The sequence below is a fragment of the Nipponia nippon genome, unplaced genomic scaffold (assembly GCF_047370975.1).
Source record: "Nipponia nippon isolate SJK-2023a ecotype South Korea unplaced genomic scaffold, ASM4737097v1 scaffold_28, whole genome shotgun sequence".
Taxonomy (NCBI): Eukaryota; Metazoa; Chordata; class Aves; order Pelecaniformes; family Threskiornithidae; genus Nipponia; species Nipponia nippon.
In genome coordinates, this window is record NW_028262345.1 from 606,116 (window position 1) to 618,737 (window position 12,622).

Below are 12,622 nucleotides of genomic sequence, written 5' to 3' on the forward strand. Positions count from 1 at the left end.
TAAGCTACATACTTCAGCGGAGCCGTTGTTACCCATTCGTGTTGCAAAGTCTCGTATGGAAAGCTCAGCTCTCTAATATATGTAAAAGTTGTAGTGCAGAGCTTTGAAAAACAGTTGAAGAGGGGACTGCTCACTCAGGCAAGTCTAAGAAATGAGTAATTATATGTACTAAAAAAAGAGGAAACGAAAAAGCAGGCATTGCGCTTTAGAGGAGAGCGGGGGCCCTGGAGACCAGGAAAACCCTCTCGGGTCTCCTGTGCTCTGCAGAAGTTGAGCGGTGGCAATGTCACACACGTTGCCGCGCTCGGGGGGACAAGGCTGCAGCCCTTCCAGGCTTCTGGTTCTCAAGTGAATGCTCTCCCTTAGTCCTGTGAAATATTTCACTAAAAAATTAGCATTTTCCAGCAAAGTATATAGAATAAACTGTATAACTTCTCCACTACTGTTCCAGAGTCTTCGCCAGTTGCAATAAACCCTCAATGCACGTGTGGGATTAAGTAGCAAGTCGTCTGGGGAATTTTATTACCAAACTATAATTTGCCAAAAGTACAGCTCAAGGAAGCCACAAGTACTCGTGGGCTCCGCTGGATTGCAATAAACATTCATCCAAAGCAAACAGACTTTCCTTTTCTTTTTTTTGAGAATGTCAAAACAGGCACTTTCAACATTTACAAAACATTTCAGCCTGCGTTTTGGAAACATGACATTTGTTTCCAAAAGTCAACTGAAATCAAAGCAAGGCTTTTCCAAAGGGTCGGGTCACACCTGTGGGAAACCAGCTCTTCTGGGTCAAGCCAGAGTGAAAAAAGTTTTTGTTTATTCCAAGTTTCAAAGCTTGGGTTTGAGCTGGCTGGAAGGTTTTGCAGTTGAAATGAAATCGCTTCTTGTTCTCTAAATAAATACCGTAGCTGCGCTGTTGGGCAGGGAGAGCTCCCGTGTTGCTTGTTTCGGCAGGGCAATATCACGACTTACTTGAGAGATCCCGTCCGACGCCCAGGGCGAGCCCGTCTTTAATCCACAGCACGATGCCATTGTACTCGGGGATGGCGCACAGCAGCGTCACGGGCTGCCCGGCGATCACCACCTGGTCCTGGGGCTGCTGCGTGAAGGAGGACGCTTGGCCTGGAGAGGGGAGCAAGAGAGAAAGAAGAGGCTGTCAGTTCTCGGGTGGGTTTCCACGCAGTGCGGTGCCTGGGGATGCAGCGGCCCGAGATGCTCCGGCCACAGCACAAACCTAGGGGCTAAATCCTGTGATTGAATTATGTGATTATTTATTGCCTCCTCATACGCTCAGACAAAAATTTGCAATGTTTTTCCTCCCCGGGGAAAAAAATAACGATACAGCAAAGAGGTGCCAGGCATTTCCCCTACCTATTTTATTCCGAATTGCGGCGCTAGTGTTTTAGCCATGGTGATCAGCAGATGGAAAAGCAGCAGGCTTTCAGGAAGCAGTAATATTTTGTATTACACCTAATACGAGAGAAAGTTGGTGCTCTGCTTCCGAGTCTCGCTCACGTGCTCTCGGAAATCAGGACGCACAGTTAAGAACCGGCTACAAAACACGTAGGAAAATAACTGCCTGCTGCTGGTCTCTTTTTTTCCCAAAGCAGAACCCGCTTGTATTTGCTGGGAGCTTCGCACACCCCTGGGGATGAGAGGAAGGAACGGTCCCGGGTCAGCACCGCCTGCGGCCAAAGTTTCATCGTCAAACTCGCAAACCATCCAACCCCAACGAGCCAAGCTCTTAAGCGTGACACCGACCACCTTGGTTGACACGGGGTGGGGGACCAAACGTGGTGGTTTATCATCTCTCTCCTCGCCCTTCCCCAGCCTGAACGCTGCGACAACAATTCAAAGCCCTCGGGTCATCTCCTGCCCTGGGGAGATGTCTCACGCCTCAGGTGCGAGGTGAAACTTCTCATTTTCAACAGGGAGTGCTCTGATGCAGCATAACCTCTTTCACATCAGGGTTTGCTAAGCCCTAGCATTCTGTTTTATTTCCACTCTTTGAAATACATCATCCTTCCTTGACTTTGCCATGACTGAAAAACATTCAAAGCGTTAATTCCTGCAGGTTCTTTTTTTTCTTTCCAAAACGAGCGCTCTGGTTTTCCATCTGGGATGCCCACACAACACATCCCTGCGGCTCAACGGCGACCGGGGCAGACGGCAGCACAGCGCCAGATCGCTCCCTTCTCTCAGATCTGAGCTCGTAAAGAAAAAGAGTAAAAGCGAGACCAAAAATGCTGACAAAGCACCCTTAGACCAAATACACCTCGGGGATATCTTGGAGAGCGAGCTCGCTGTGCTACGCGCTAGCACGTGTACGCAGTGCCACCGTCTAAGGCTGGAAGGTCCTACATGGAAAGGCATTTCAGGGTGATCTGCCGGTATCTGGACACCCTGTGAGCCTGGTCCTTTGCGTCCGTTATTTGCGGAGCATCTGCGCAGGGGCTTTGCCAGCGCTTGAAGTCTCGCTCTTACGCTGGATATAGGAGAGATCTGAAAAAAAGAGGAGCTGGAAGAAAGGCAGGAGGAGTGGATTGCGACTCGCTGTATGACCTGAGGGGTTTTAAAGATCAGGAGCCTTGCTGCGTGGGAATTATCGCCCCGCAACAGGCACAGCGTTAAAAGCCCACACCCCTCAGCTGAATGGCAGTTCAATACACAGAATCCTACCAGGCTGAGGAAAAAAAGTTTCTCTTTAAAATCAATTTGTTAAACCAGGACAGTCTCCACGTGAACCACCCTAAATCAATTCAATCCTAATTTACATTAACTCAATTTAATCATTGACTGATGATTAATCCTAAACCAAGGTTAAGTGTGACACAAGTTCTTGCAACCAAACTTCTTTCCAAATGAGTTTGTTGGGCCTTGCCTACAGGGCCAAGCTACAAAGCTCAATCATTTTCTAACTCGTGCAGTTAAACCAACGTAAGACCCCACGCGAACGCTTATATTTCAATTTAATTTAGCGCAGCTTAACTTAAACTTGCTCTTAGCCAGCTCAAGATGCACGGGGAAGAGCAGAGCCATCCTTTCTGGATTTCTGCTCTTTTACGTACACCGGGTTGAAAAGCCCAGCTGAAATTTTTGCAAACCCCCCCTGCAGCGCCCAGGCGCACCTCGGGCACCACGTTCCCGGGCATTTCGGAGGTCCTGGCTCTCCCGGCACCCACCTATTTGCAAGAAAATCTAATTTTCATCACAGGGGCTCCCAAAGGCCACGGTGGTGGCTGCCGGTGCGGTGCTGCACACGCAGCAGGAGAGGTTTATTCCAGAGGAGATTCCAGCTCTTGCTGCTGGGAGAGACTCGCTGGAAGTCACGGTGGCCTCCGATACCAGCAGAAACCCTTGCTTCGCTGAATTAAGATTTAGAAATTTGGTTTCAAAGGGAATATTAATCAGCCCTGTATTTTATTCGGACCCATAAAGGACAAGCACTGCTAGGATACTAGGGAAAAGTGGGGATGAAAGAGAAGATTAGGAAAGGAAGCAGGAAAAAGTGAGCATTTTGCTTTGCTGTTGCTTTGTTTTTTTTTTTTTTAAATATATATTTTCCACCCGCTAACTATGTTTTCACGGCTCATTCCGTAATCTTGACAATTCTCAAGGCAAGCCGGGCAAGCGGGGACAGCGCTGGAACGCAGCAATAACCCAAAAAGATTGTTATATCGGCGAGAATTATCAAGTTGTCAGCTGGGAGCTGCACGAGTCGTAATGAGAAAGCAGAAGCACAAAGTGGTGTCCATGCCCTCTGAAAATGTCCATTAAGCAGAGGCTTCATTTGGTAATTGCTGTTGGAAATGAAGCCCTTTTTAGGGTTGGGTTTTTTCTTTTTTATTTTATGTTTCTTGATTTGTTTTAGAGAGCAGCTGACGGCCACGGAAAATCAGAGCAGAAACATGGCATATGTCTCCTGTCTTTTCCTTCCCTCTGTTTGTTCAGTGTGAAAAATTGTCACTTGAAACCATTTTTTTTTTTTCGGCCAAGGCTTCATCTCAGCTACAAACAGCTGAGATTCAGTCACAGGAGAGGAGAGACGGGAGCAAGGACCTTAAGAGCATTACCTGGGCCAGTCTCTGCTCCACGGCAGGATCATCTCTCCCTAAATCACAGATAAAAAAAGAAGCAAAAAAAAAGGAAAATACTGAAGGCAGAGCTCAACTAGCTTTCAAATCAGCTTAAAGTCTGATTACTGGGTTTAACTGGGTTTGGAAGATCAGAGCCCGGTCCACGTTACAGCTTTCAGCAGTCTTATGTCTTAATGTCAAAGGAACAAGTAATTTGCAGCAAAGTTTTAAGGGAGATAAGATACTTGACAGAAAATAACTGCAAATGGGGAGATTGGGAGAGGGTGATTTACAAATGCAGGTCGAACTGGTTCAGCTACAAGAAAATGGGCTGAAACACGTCAGTTGGGTACTTTTCCCGTGAACGTTTACAACCTTATTACCAAATGGTGCTTTGGTTTCAAAGCAGGGTGGTTTGGCTCCAAGACCAAACAAAACAAGCCCTTCAGTGATCACCCAAGATGCTGTCAGTGAACCAGAAGTTTCCCATTCTCCGCTAAATAGGGTATTAGCCAAAAAAATCCGGTTTTAACTACAACCTGCCTTCCCAAGTCCAAATCCTTGCAGAGATTGGAGCTCAGACCGCATGAGCCCAACCACGAGTCCAAGCAGGGTGCCCGCGCCAGCCACCGGCCATCTACCATCGCCTACGACAGCGCTTTCCTACTGCACGACAGGAACCCCCGTTCTGGTTTTGGGAAGCGCTCCTCTGGCAGCAATCGCGAAGGGCAGGGAGATGCAGCAACGTGTACAAGTCCCCCTCCACCCAAGTGTAGTCCTCTTTTACTTCCACACCCTGTTTTTCTTCAAGTGTAACGATTTAGCTTACTATCAAAGAAAGAAATAGCCCAACCGATGCTTGGCTTCTTGCGAGTGTCGCTGGGAGCTGCTCGGCACCGACTCTGCCCTCCCAAGAGCATCCATGCGAGCATCTTCTGCTATCCATCCAGCAGAAGCAAATATTAGGACTCTGAATTCATTGTTAATTTAAAAAAAAAAAACAACAAAAAAAAAGGCAAATGGATATGTAAATGAGATGCTAACCATGCCTCTTGGCCGCGTCCCAGCGCCGTGGCGAAGTCCTATCCACACCCTCAAGCTGCCCTTCTGCTGCACGCAGGTTGTCAGCCGCAGGTCGACCTGCTGTTGTAGAGGGGGGCTTTGGCGGCAGAGAAGGCACGAGAGGCTCTTGATCTCCGAGCCTCGTCTTCTCCTGGTCGCTGCCTTTGCTTGGCTCCCTGAGGAGCTATTTACACCGCCAGACGAGTGCGTGACCTGCTTTCTGGCCCTGCGATCTCCTGTCTTCCTGGGGGAAGTGTCTCTAAAACAAAAGCGGGGGGCACTTCTGGCAGCTATTGAAATCCTAAACGGCAGGAACAAAAATGGGAGAATAAAGGACCCACCGCGAACAGCGAGCAGGCAATACCGCTAACCCTGCTTTCAAAAATCACAGGCAGGATCCTTATGAAGTCACAAGCATGTCATAAAAGTGTAAGAAAAAAAAAAAAAAGAGGGGAAAAAAAAAGAGAGAACCACTTTAGAACTCTTTATATTTCCTTAATGGGTTTTGCACCTGTGGCGCCTGTTTTTCAGTGTTTCTCTGTAATGTTGCCTTGTTCTTTCAAACAAAGGCTGAGACTCTGCTATGTTTGTGCCTTCCAAGGGAAATCACGTCACCAGCACCGTAGCACTCCTTTTCAGAGAAGTCCCAGCACCCACACGTGGTGAGAAGGACCAAAAATCCCATTTTACAACCCAGAAAACGGCGGGAGGCACCTACACGACAACATGGCCAAGGTCACGCAGGGCGTCTGCGCCGCAGCACGACCCTGAAGCTCCTTCCATCGCCAAAGCCTGAATCGGCGACCGGCTTTTCTGAGCTCTCTGAAGACTGAAATCTGTTTGCACGACTTCTTGTCTGAATTATTTCAGCTTACAGCCTCCTGTGTAAAAACCAGCCTGCCTGCAGACAACTTGCTGCAAGAAGAGAAGAGGCAGCCGGGAACAGCAGATAGTTAAATTTTCATTACCCAAGAGAAGTGAGTATTGTAGTAAGAAGCAAGGGACTTACAGAGGGAACAATGACTCATTAGAAACGGAGACACTGTGGCTCCTTTTATGTAAGTGGAGCTTTGAATTTCCATTGAAAAGAATTAGTCCTTTTTGTCGAGGAGAGGACAGAAGCCGCGAAGGAGGACTATGAAGCTCCTCGTAAAAATATTACTATTCAGAAATGAAAGGCCCAGTGATTAAGGGTGGTGGGACGCTTTCCTTGTCCCTCCACGTTCCCTCGGCTCGGAGCCGGCGCGACGCATGGTAGGAGGATGATCAAGGGGCGGCTGCGTGATAACCTAAGCCTCGGCACCATCCTCAAAGGGTCCCTCTTCAGACCAAGCAGATCCACCACCAAGTGCCCTGATGCAAAGTCACTGCCTTTCAGTCCAGCTCAGGGTTGGTTTCTCCTTACCATGGCTTGGAGATGGAGCCATCTCTCGACCATGAGAGGACCGGGAAGGGAGGGTAGCGATGGCTGCGTGCCCACGCTTTCCCGACAGACGAGGGCTTGTTTCTGCACCACCCCGCGCAGCTTCTGCGATCGATCCCGTGACAAACGGGCTGGTTCTCAGCGCTCATTCAAATGGGTCCTCTTCTCCGAGCCAAGGACAACGAGCTCCCTGCATAAGGCCCATCGCACTCGAAAACACACGCCCGCATTGATTTTCAGATGACGAGGAAAAGCAAGCAGACAAAAGCGTTACATTATTTACAAAGCTCTCTGGAATTATCACTCATGGGGAAGCACAGCGCAAACAGGGAGAGCGGGGAAGAGCCGTGCGGGCGGCAGAGCCGCTCGTTACCTGCCTCCCAATTACCGCCCCGGCGAGAGATGCCACCCAGCCCAGCTTCGAGGTGGTGTGCAAGCTCTGGTGGAGCACAGCACCCGCAGAGCAAAAAGGACAGGGACACCCAAGCGTCCCCAGGGCCACAGCAAGGATTTCCCCAGACAAGGACAAAGGCAAGCTTTTCTTGCACCTTCTGAGGAGCAAAAAACCTGTGGCTCCCCAGGCAGGGGAAGATGAATCGCACCGGCAATGCTGTCCAGAGTAAGGGGATGTGGAGCAGCATCCCCAAGGGAGGGTCGCTTGTTGGTGATGGCCAGAGCCATGTCTTGCACTTCCTTTCAGCTTCACAGAAGAAAAAAGAAAGGTAGCTTGAGTTCGTCCTTTGCATAAACTTTCCATTATTTTATTTTGCTTCCTCGGGGGGGGGGGGGGGCGGGGGGAGAAATCTGTTTGAACAAAAATGTCAGTTTGGCCTTTTTTAGTTTGACTACGTAAGTCCGGCTCACGTGGCTTCTGCACGCTTGATGCTGCTGAATTATTCAATTTGAAAGACAAAAAGCACCACACCCTTCAGTCAAGGAATGAATCAGCTGTATGGAAAGGCAAGCGGCAGCCTGCACCTCACCGACCAGCCAGCTGCGCGACCTGGCGTCGGACGCGTCCCCGCTCCTAGCGCAAAGCGCAGAGCCGGGCTCGTACTTTGCTCACGCACAAACACGGAGGGAGACGGGACCTTTTTCCCCTTGAAGCGCCCCAACAAGCAAAGCCTTCCAGTCCCCATCAGCTCCAGGCAGCCGTGCAGCTATGGAGGGGAAGAAGAGGGCTACGTTTAGGTGAAACCAAAGCCAAAATGATCCTGGGTGCAGGGACCACCCCAAGAAAAGCAGCGACACCAGACCGAGCCGAGTTTAAGCTTGGCATGAGCCTTTGCCTCCCAGCCAGACGCGGGCTCCGCGCAAGCCTACGCGTACGCCTGAGCTCATCCCGCAGTGATGTCAGATATTTTCCTAATGCTGCTTAGAGAAGAAACATCAGCATCCCACTGTGTCCACTAAGTAGCTTCAAACAGGAGACAGAGAAATTTTGAAGAAGATATTAGACCTTTTCGAAATCTTTTTGTCTATTAGTCACACAGGCAAGAGATCTGAACTATCGAGTATTCCACTTGCTTTGATACCCCCATGAAATCCCAGCGCTGCTTTCAAAGTCACTGTGAGTAGTTTGATCAGCCATGCAGAAAGGGCTTAAATGTCATCGTCTGCTCTGTTATTAGCTACCAATTGGGAAAGGTGTAAGAGTATACTTACCGTGGGATATTTATTAGCAACCTCCTCCCAGCACCAGCTTGGAGAATTACCTCTTGTGAGATTAAATGTCTGTTCTCAGTAGCTGCAGCGATAGAAAACAAACTAATGTACTGCATCACGGAATAAAAAATAAGCTGTCCCCAAAAAGCAGCGTTCGAGTGACCTTACGGACTGGATGGCACTGAATATTCAGCCTCAACGGATGGCTCCTGGCTGCTCTGCTTTAACAACCTCGCCCGTACCTGCTGCCCAGATAAAGCCGGGCTCGTAGGAAGCAGCGTTATCTTCTATTAGACAAGCTGACAGAGCCGGAAAAAAAAAAAATAACCAGATGAGCTTTGGGGCACGCAGGACTTCTCCTGGGCTGGAGATAGAAGCAGCAAACTGAATTAGGTGGTGCTTTGCCACAGGGACCAGCAGATGAGGGTTGCTCGCTCCCACGGCAGAGAAGCAGACGAGGCTTCGCAGAGGGGCAGCGGCCGAACGGGAGGGTCAAGAGGAGGGAAAGCTCCAGGCTGCAGTTACCCCACCATCGGGCTCCGAGCCTCCTGCCGAGGCTGCTGGGGTACAAGGATGACGCCTGTTCATCAGAAAGGGAGGGCAACAGCACCACAAGCTATTTCAAAGGCACTGGAAACCCTGGGCACGGTGTGGATCAGCAGCCCTCGCTTGAGACAGGAGATGCTCTGCTCTCCTGAGCAGAAGGGAAGGGATTTCCTCACATTGATCTACCTGGAGGCCCCAGCTCCCACTGAAAATTGCCAACGACTCTACGAAATATTTCGTTATCAGCGCTCCTGAGGAACCTGTCGCAGAATAATAAATTACCATTTGCTCTTCTGTCAGGGCGTAGATGTCCTGGCACGGCTCCGCAGTGGCCAGACCGACGGGGGGATGCTTCGGCAACTCCAGCCAAGCCAGCTTTCTCCGTGGCAATTACAGGTGCTTTTCTGACGCTACCCATTTATAGCTGACAAACAGCGCCCGCAAAGGGCTCGGCGGGTCCTCAGCCCCCCCCAAAGTCTCCCGGATAAAATCCTTAAGGATTTTACCCCTTGTGACCTTCTGAAATCTCTCGGGTGATCCCCCCCAGCCCTGGACCACATTCAATCCAGGTGCGTCCCCTTAGCCCACCTTTTGTTCCCAGATCAGGGCTCCTCTTTTGAAATACAGCCCTATAAATCTCAGCTCATCTTTGAGTTAGAGGGCACACAGGACACTCGTCCGCAGGAAAACGAGAAGGATGAATAATCCATTTCACAAACGATTTGGAGATTTCAAAGTCTGGCGCTGCTCCCAGGAAGAGTAGCAACTGGAAGTTGTGCAGTCTACAGGGTGGAAAATTAGACCAAGGAGCGCGCCCTGGGTCGCGCCGTGTTTCACTTCCATCCTCGTTTCTCAAAATCTGTTATTGCACGCTTTGAGTCACAGAGAGAAATCAAAATGAAGATTCATTTCAGAACAGCAAATGCAGATATTTAATACCAAAACTACTGAAAAATCCTGCTTCTGTCTTCCACCTTCCAGCCAAACTCCCAGTGAAAACCCCATTGCACAACAAGCTTTTATTTTGTCCCCCTTATCTTCCGCCGCTTTAAACGCGGCTCTGCCAAAGCTTACCAGAAAAGAACCCAAACTTCAATCGATATATATACACCTGCATCCTTCTCAAAAGAAACTTGAGCGTAAGCTCGCTCACCACAGGTTGGAGAGACCTCGTGCTCACCGTACAGATTTGGGAATTCATGCAAAGAGCACTCAGCCAAGTCTACGGGACTTCGTTTCCATCTTTGCAGGTACTTGAACTGCTACCACGCACGATGCCCTCCAGCAGCTACCTCCCCCAAATCAGCAACGCCTAGGGCGGGGTACCAAACCGCAGGGATCGAGGCAGGAAAACGCAACGACAAGTCTTACTATTGCCCTGAAACGCTGAGAGGCTGCTGTCTGCACCAAACATCGCCCGGGCGGCTTCTGGGGGGGCTCCCGGCCAGCTTCGCTACGGGATATTACAGATGCACCAAGACCGCGGACTTGCTCCAGCTCCCTGCTGTTTAGCCGAGCCAAGAAGCAGGGCGAGATTGCTTTAGGTTATGTTGTGTGAATTATCAAGCCTGAAGATGAAGTGGAATGAGAATTAGCAGGTTTCTGCTGTAATTATTGTTTGTTTGGATTTTTCCAAGCAGAAATGACTGTAAATAGGTGCACTTTTTTTTTTTTTTCATGTAAGATTCATATTTGGAGTTAAAACAAATTATTCTGAAGAACAGCCTAAAGTTAAGCATATGCAATCCACGAAAAAAAAAAGCGGCAGGAAAAGACAGGAGGAGGTGAGAGATGCAAAGATGAACAGACAGGGAGCAGATCATCGCTTGAGCAGCAAACATTTCATGCGTGTGCCCATCCTTGTTACCTGAGGAAGGCACTTAAAAACTCATGTACTTTCCATCCGTACACGAAGACTTAATAAAAAGCTCTCCCCCCCGAAAGCCACTGCTGCTACAGCATCCACAGACCCAGGGAAATGCCTAGAAAGCGCAGTTTTCCACCGCTCCATCACGGAAGAGGCCAGTGACCCGCACCGATGCCTACAACAACCGGGTCCCGCTTTTTCACTGGGGTTTAACCAAATAAAACCAAGAAAAACAAGAGGAAATGTGAATTCAGTCAGTATTTATGGCCCTGCACCTGCTTTATCAGCCCAGGTGCACCCCTGGGAGAAGCCACGGGGAAGCGGCCGTGCCTTACCGATGCTAACAGACCCAGCGGCTTCTCTGCTTTATTGCTGGAGGAGAAGGGACCACGCCAGAAGGGGACTCAAATGTATTTAAACACAAGACTTTGCTGTTTGTTTTGTTACTAGCTCCTTCTCAATGGTCCCCACTGCAGAGTCAATGGCTTGCTTGTGCAAAACCCCAGTCCGAGAGGAGATTAGCACATTCCAGCCTGCTGAGTTAATTAGCAGGTAATGAGAGATGCTCATCAATAAACCCAGCTGTTTCTGAACCCCCCTCCTGGGTCGAGCCTCCATGCCTGCAGGACATGGGAAGCTTTCCATCCCGTGACAAGATGATGTGCCACCCCGGAGCAGGGAGGCAAAACCTCGTGAGCGTTCACACAACCAGCGCAGCAACAAAACCCCTTTGCATGCAGGTTTTGGGTAGGGGGAGCTGGGGGAGATGCTTTTCCATCTGGTTTGCTTGTAGAGGATTCCTTCCCCAGGATTAGGAGCAGGTAGTGTAAAGCTGGGAGTCAAAATAAAAGGAACTTAATTATTAAAATATTACACCCTCTTACAGTGGAAAGCTCTCTCCAAGCATTCCCCCCTCTAGAAACCTTTCAGCTGGGGATAGAAGCCACTTTCACACTTTCAACCACAGCAAACCTCAACTGCAGGTCCCTTTCCAGGCTAAAATCCCGAGGAATGGGGATAGAAGTAGTCCCCAAACTAGCACCAACCGCATGTTTAGCCAGTACCACTGCTGTTTCTGACTTGAGGAAAGGCTTCCCGCCTTCAGCGAGGCAGGAATGAGACCAGTTTAAGGCTTTAGAGAGAGACACATAACCATCATCATAATTTTTAAGCAGCAATGTGCAACACGGCGCCTTACGGACTCCTATAAATTACTCGGCACCCGGCTGCCAGCTCAGCCTAAGCTCGATATTGCCTGCAGTAATTATTTGGATCAAATGCAGTTTATCTGCTTCATATTTGTGTTTCTGTGCTCTCTGGTAACTTATAAATGTCATTGCAGTGTTTATTTGTTATAATGAAACTTAATGACGTTTGAAACCAATGGCTGTGGTTGCGGGCTGCAGGTTTGAAGTAATCTCTTCATCTCAGGAGCAGGAGGCCCAAAGATAACATTAAATTACCCTATAGGAAAGGAAGATGTATGCAGACAGATATTCAGGCCTGTGTATTATTCATTGGAGAGATGACTAGCAATGAGCCACAGCGCCTAAGGCGACGGGCTCAAAGCAGTGTCACCCAGCGAAGGCAAATGTTCCCGTCCAAAGGGAACTAGTTGTCAAGCCATGAGCCCAAATGCATCTCAATCTGTTTTATTAAACCTTCGAAGGCATGCTGGGGCAGCGCAGTGCAAGATGCCCGTGTGAAACGGCTGGCAGGGAAGAAACGAGGTGGAGCTGCTGTAAAATGAAGCAGAGCTGGGTAGGAGAGAGAGAAACCGGCTCTGTGAGGCTTCCAGAGGGGATGGGGAGCACAGAGCGGCAGCGGCGGTGCCCCAGCTCGGCCAGGCGCCCGATGCCAAAGGCTGTTCTCCTTCCATGCAAGGCCCAGCATAAACTTTTCTTGCCTTTGCTTCAGGCACTGCTCCTTGTCCTCCCTTCTTCTGAATAATTTCCTCCCTTGGCTTCTATTGCTGCGTGTATT

At 49.4% G+C, this 12,622-nt stretch overlaps 1 protein-coding gene across 1 annotated transcript in view; it reads right to left on the bottom strand.

Annotated features, from left to right (window-relative positions):
- Positions 1–12,622, bottom strand: part of KIRREL3 (kirre like nephrin family adhesion molecule 3) — a 137,336-nt gene that overhangs the window by 94,358 nt on the left and 30,356 nt on the right. Inside the window, exon 3 of the mRNA XM_087763471.1 lies at positions 973–1,122. Coding sequence (XP_087619597.1) covers positions 973–1,122 — 150 coding nt within the window. The remainder of the gene's footprint in view (positions 1–972; positions 1,123–12,622) is intronic.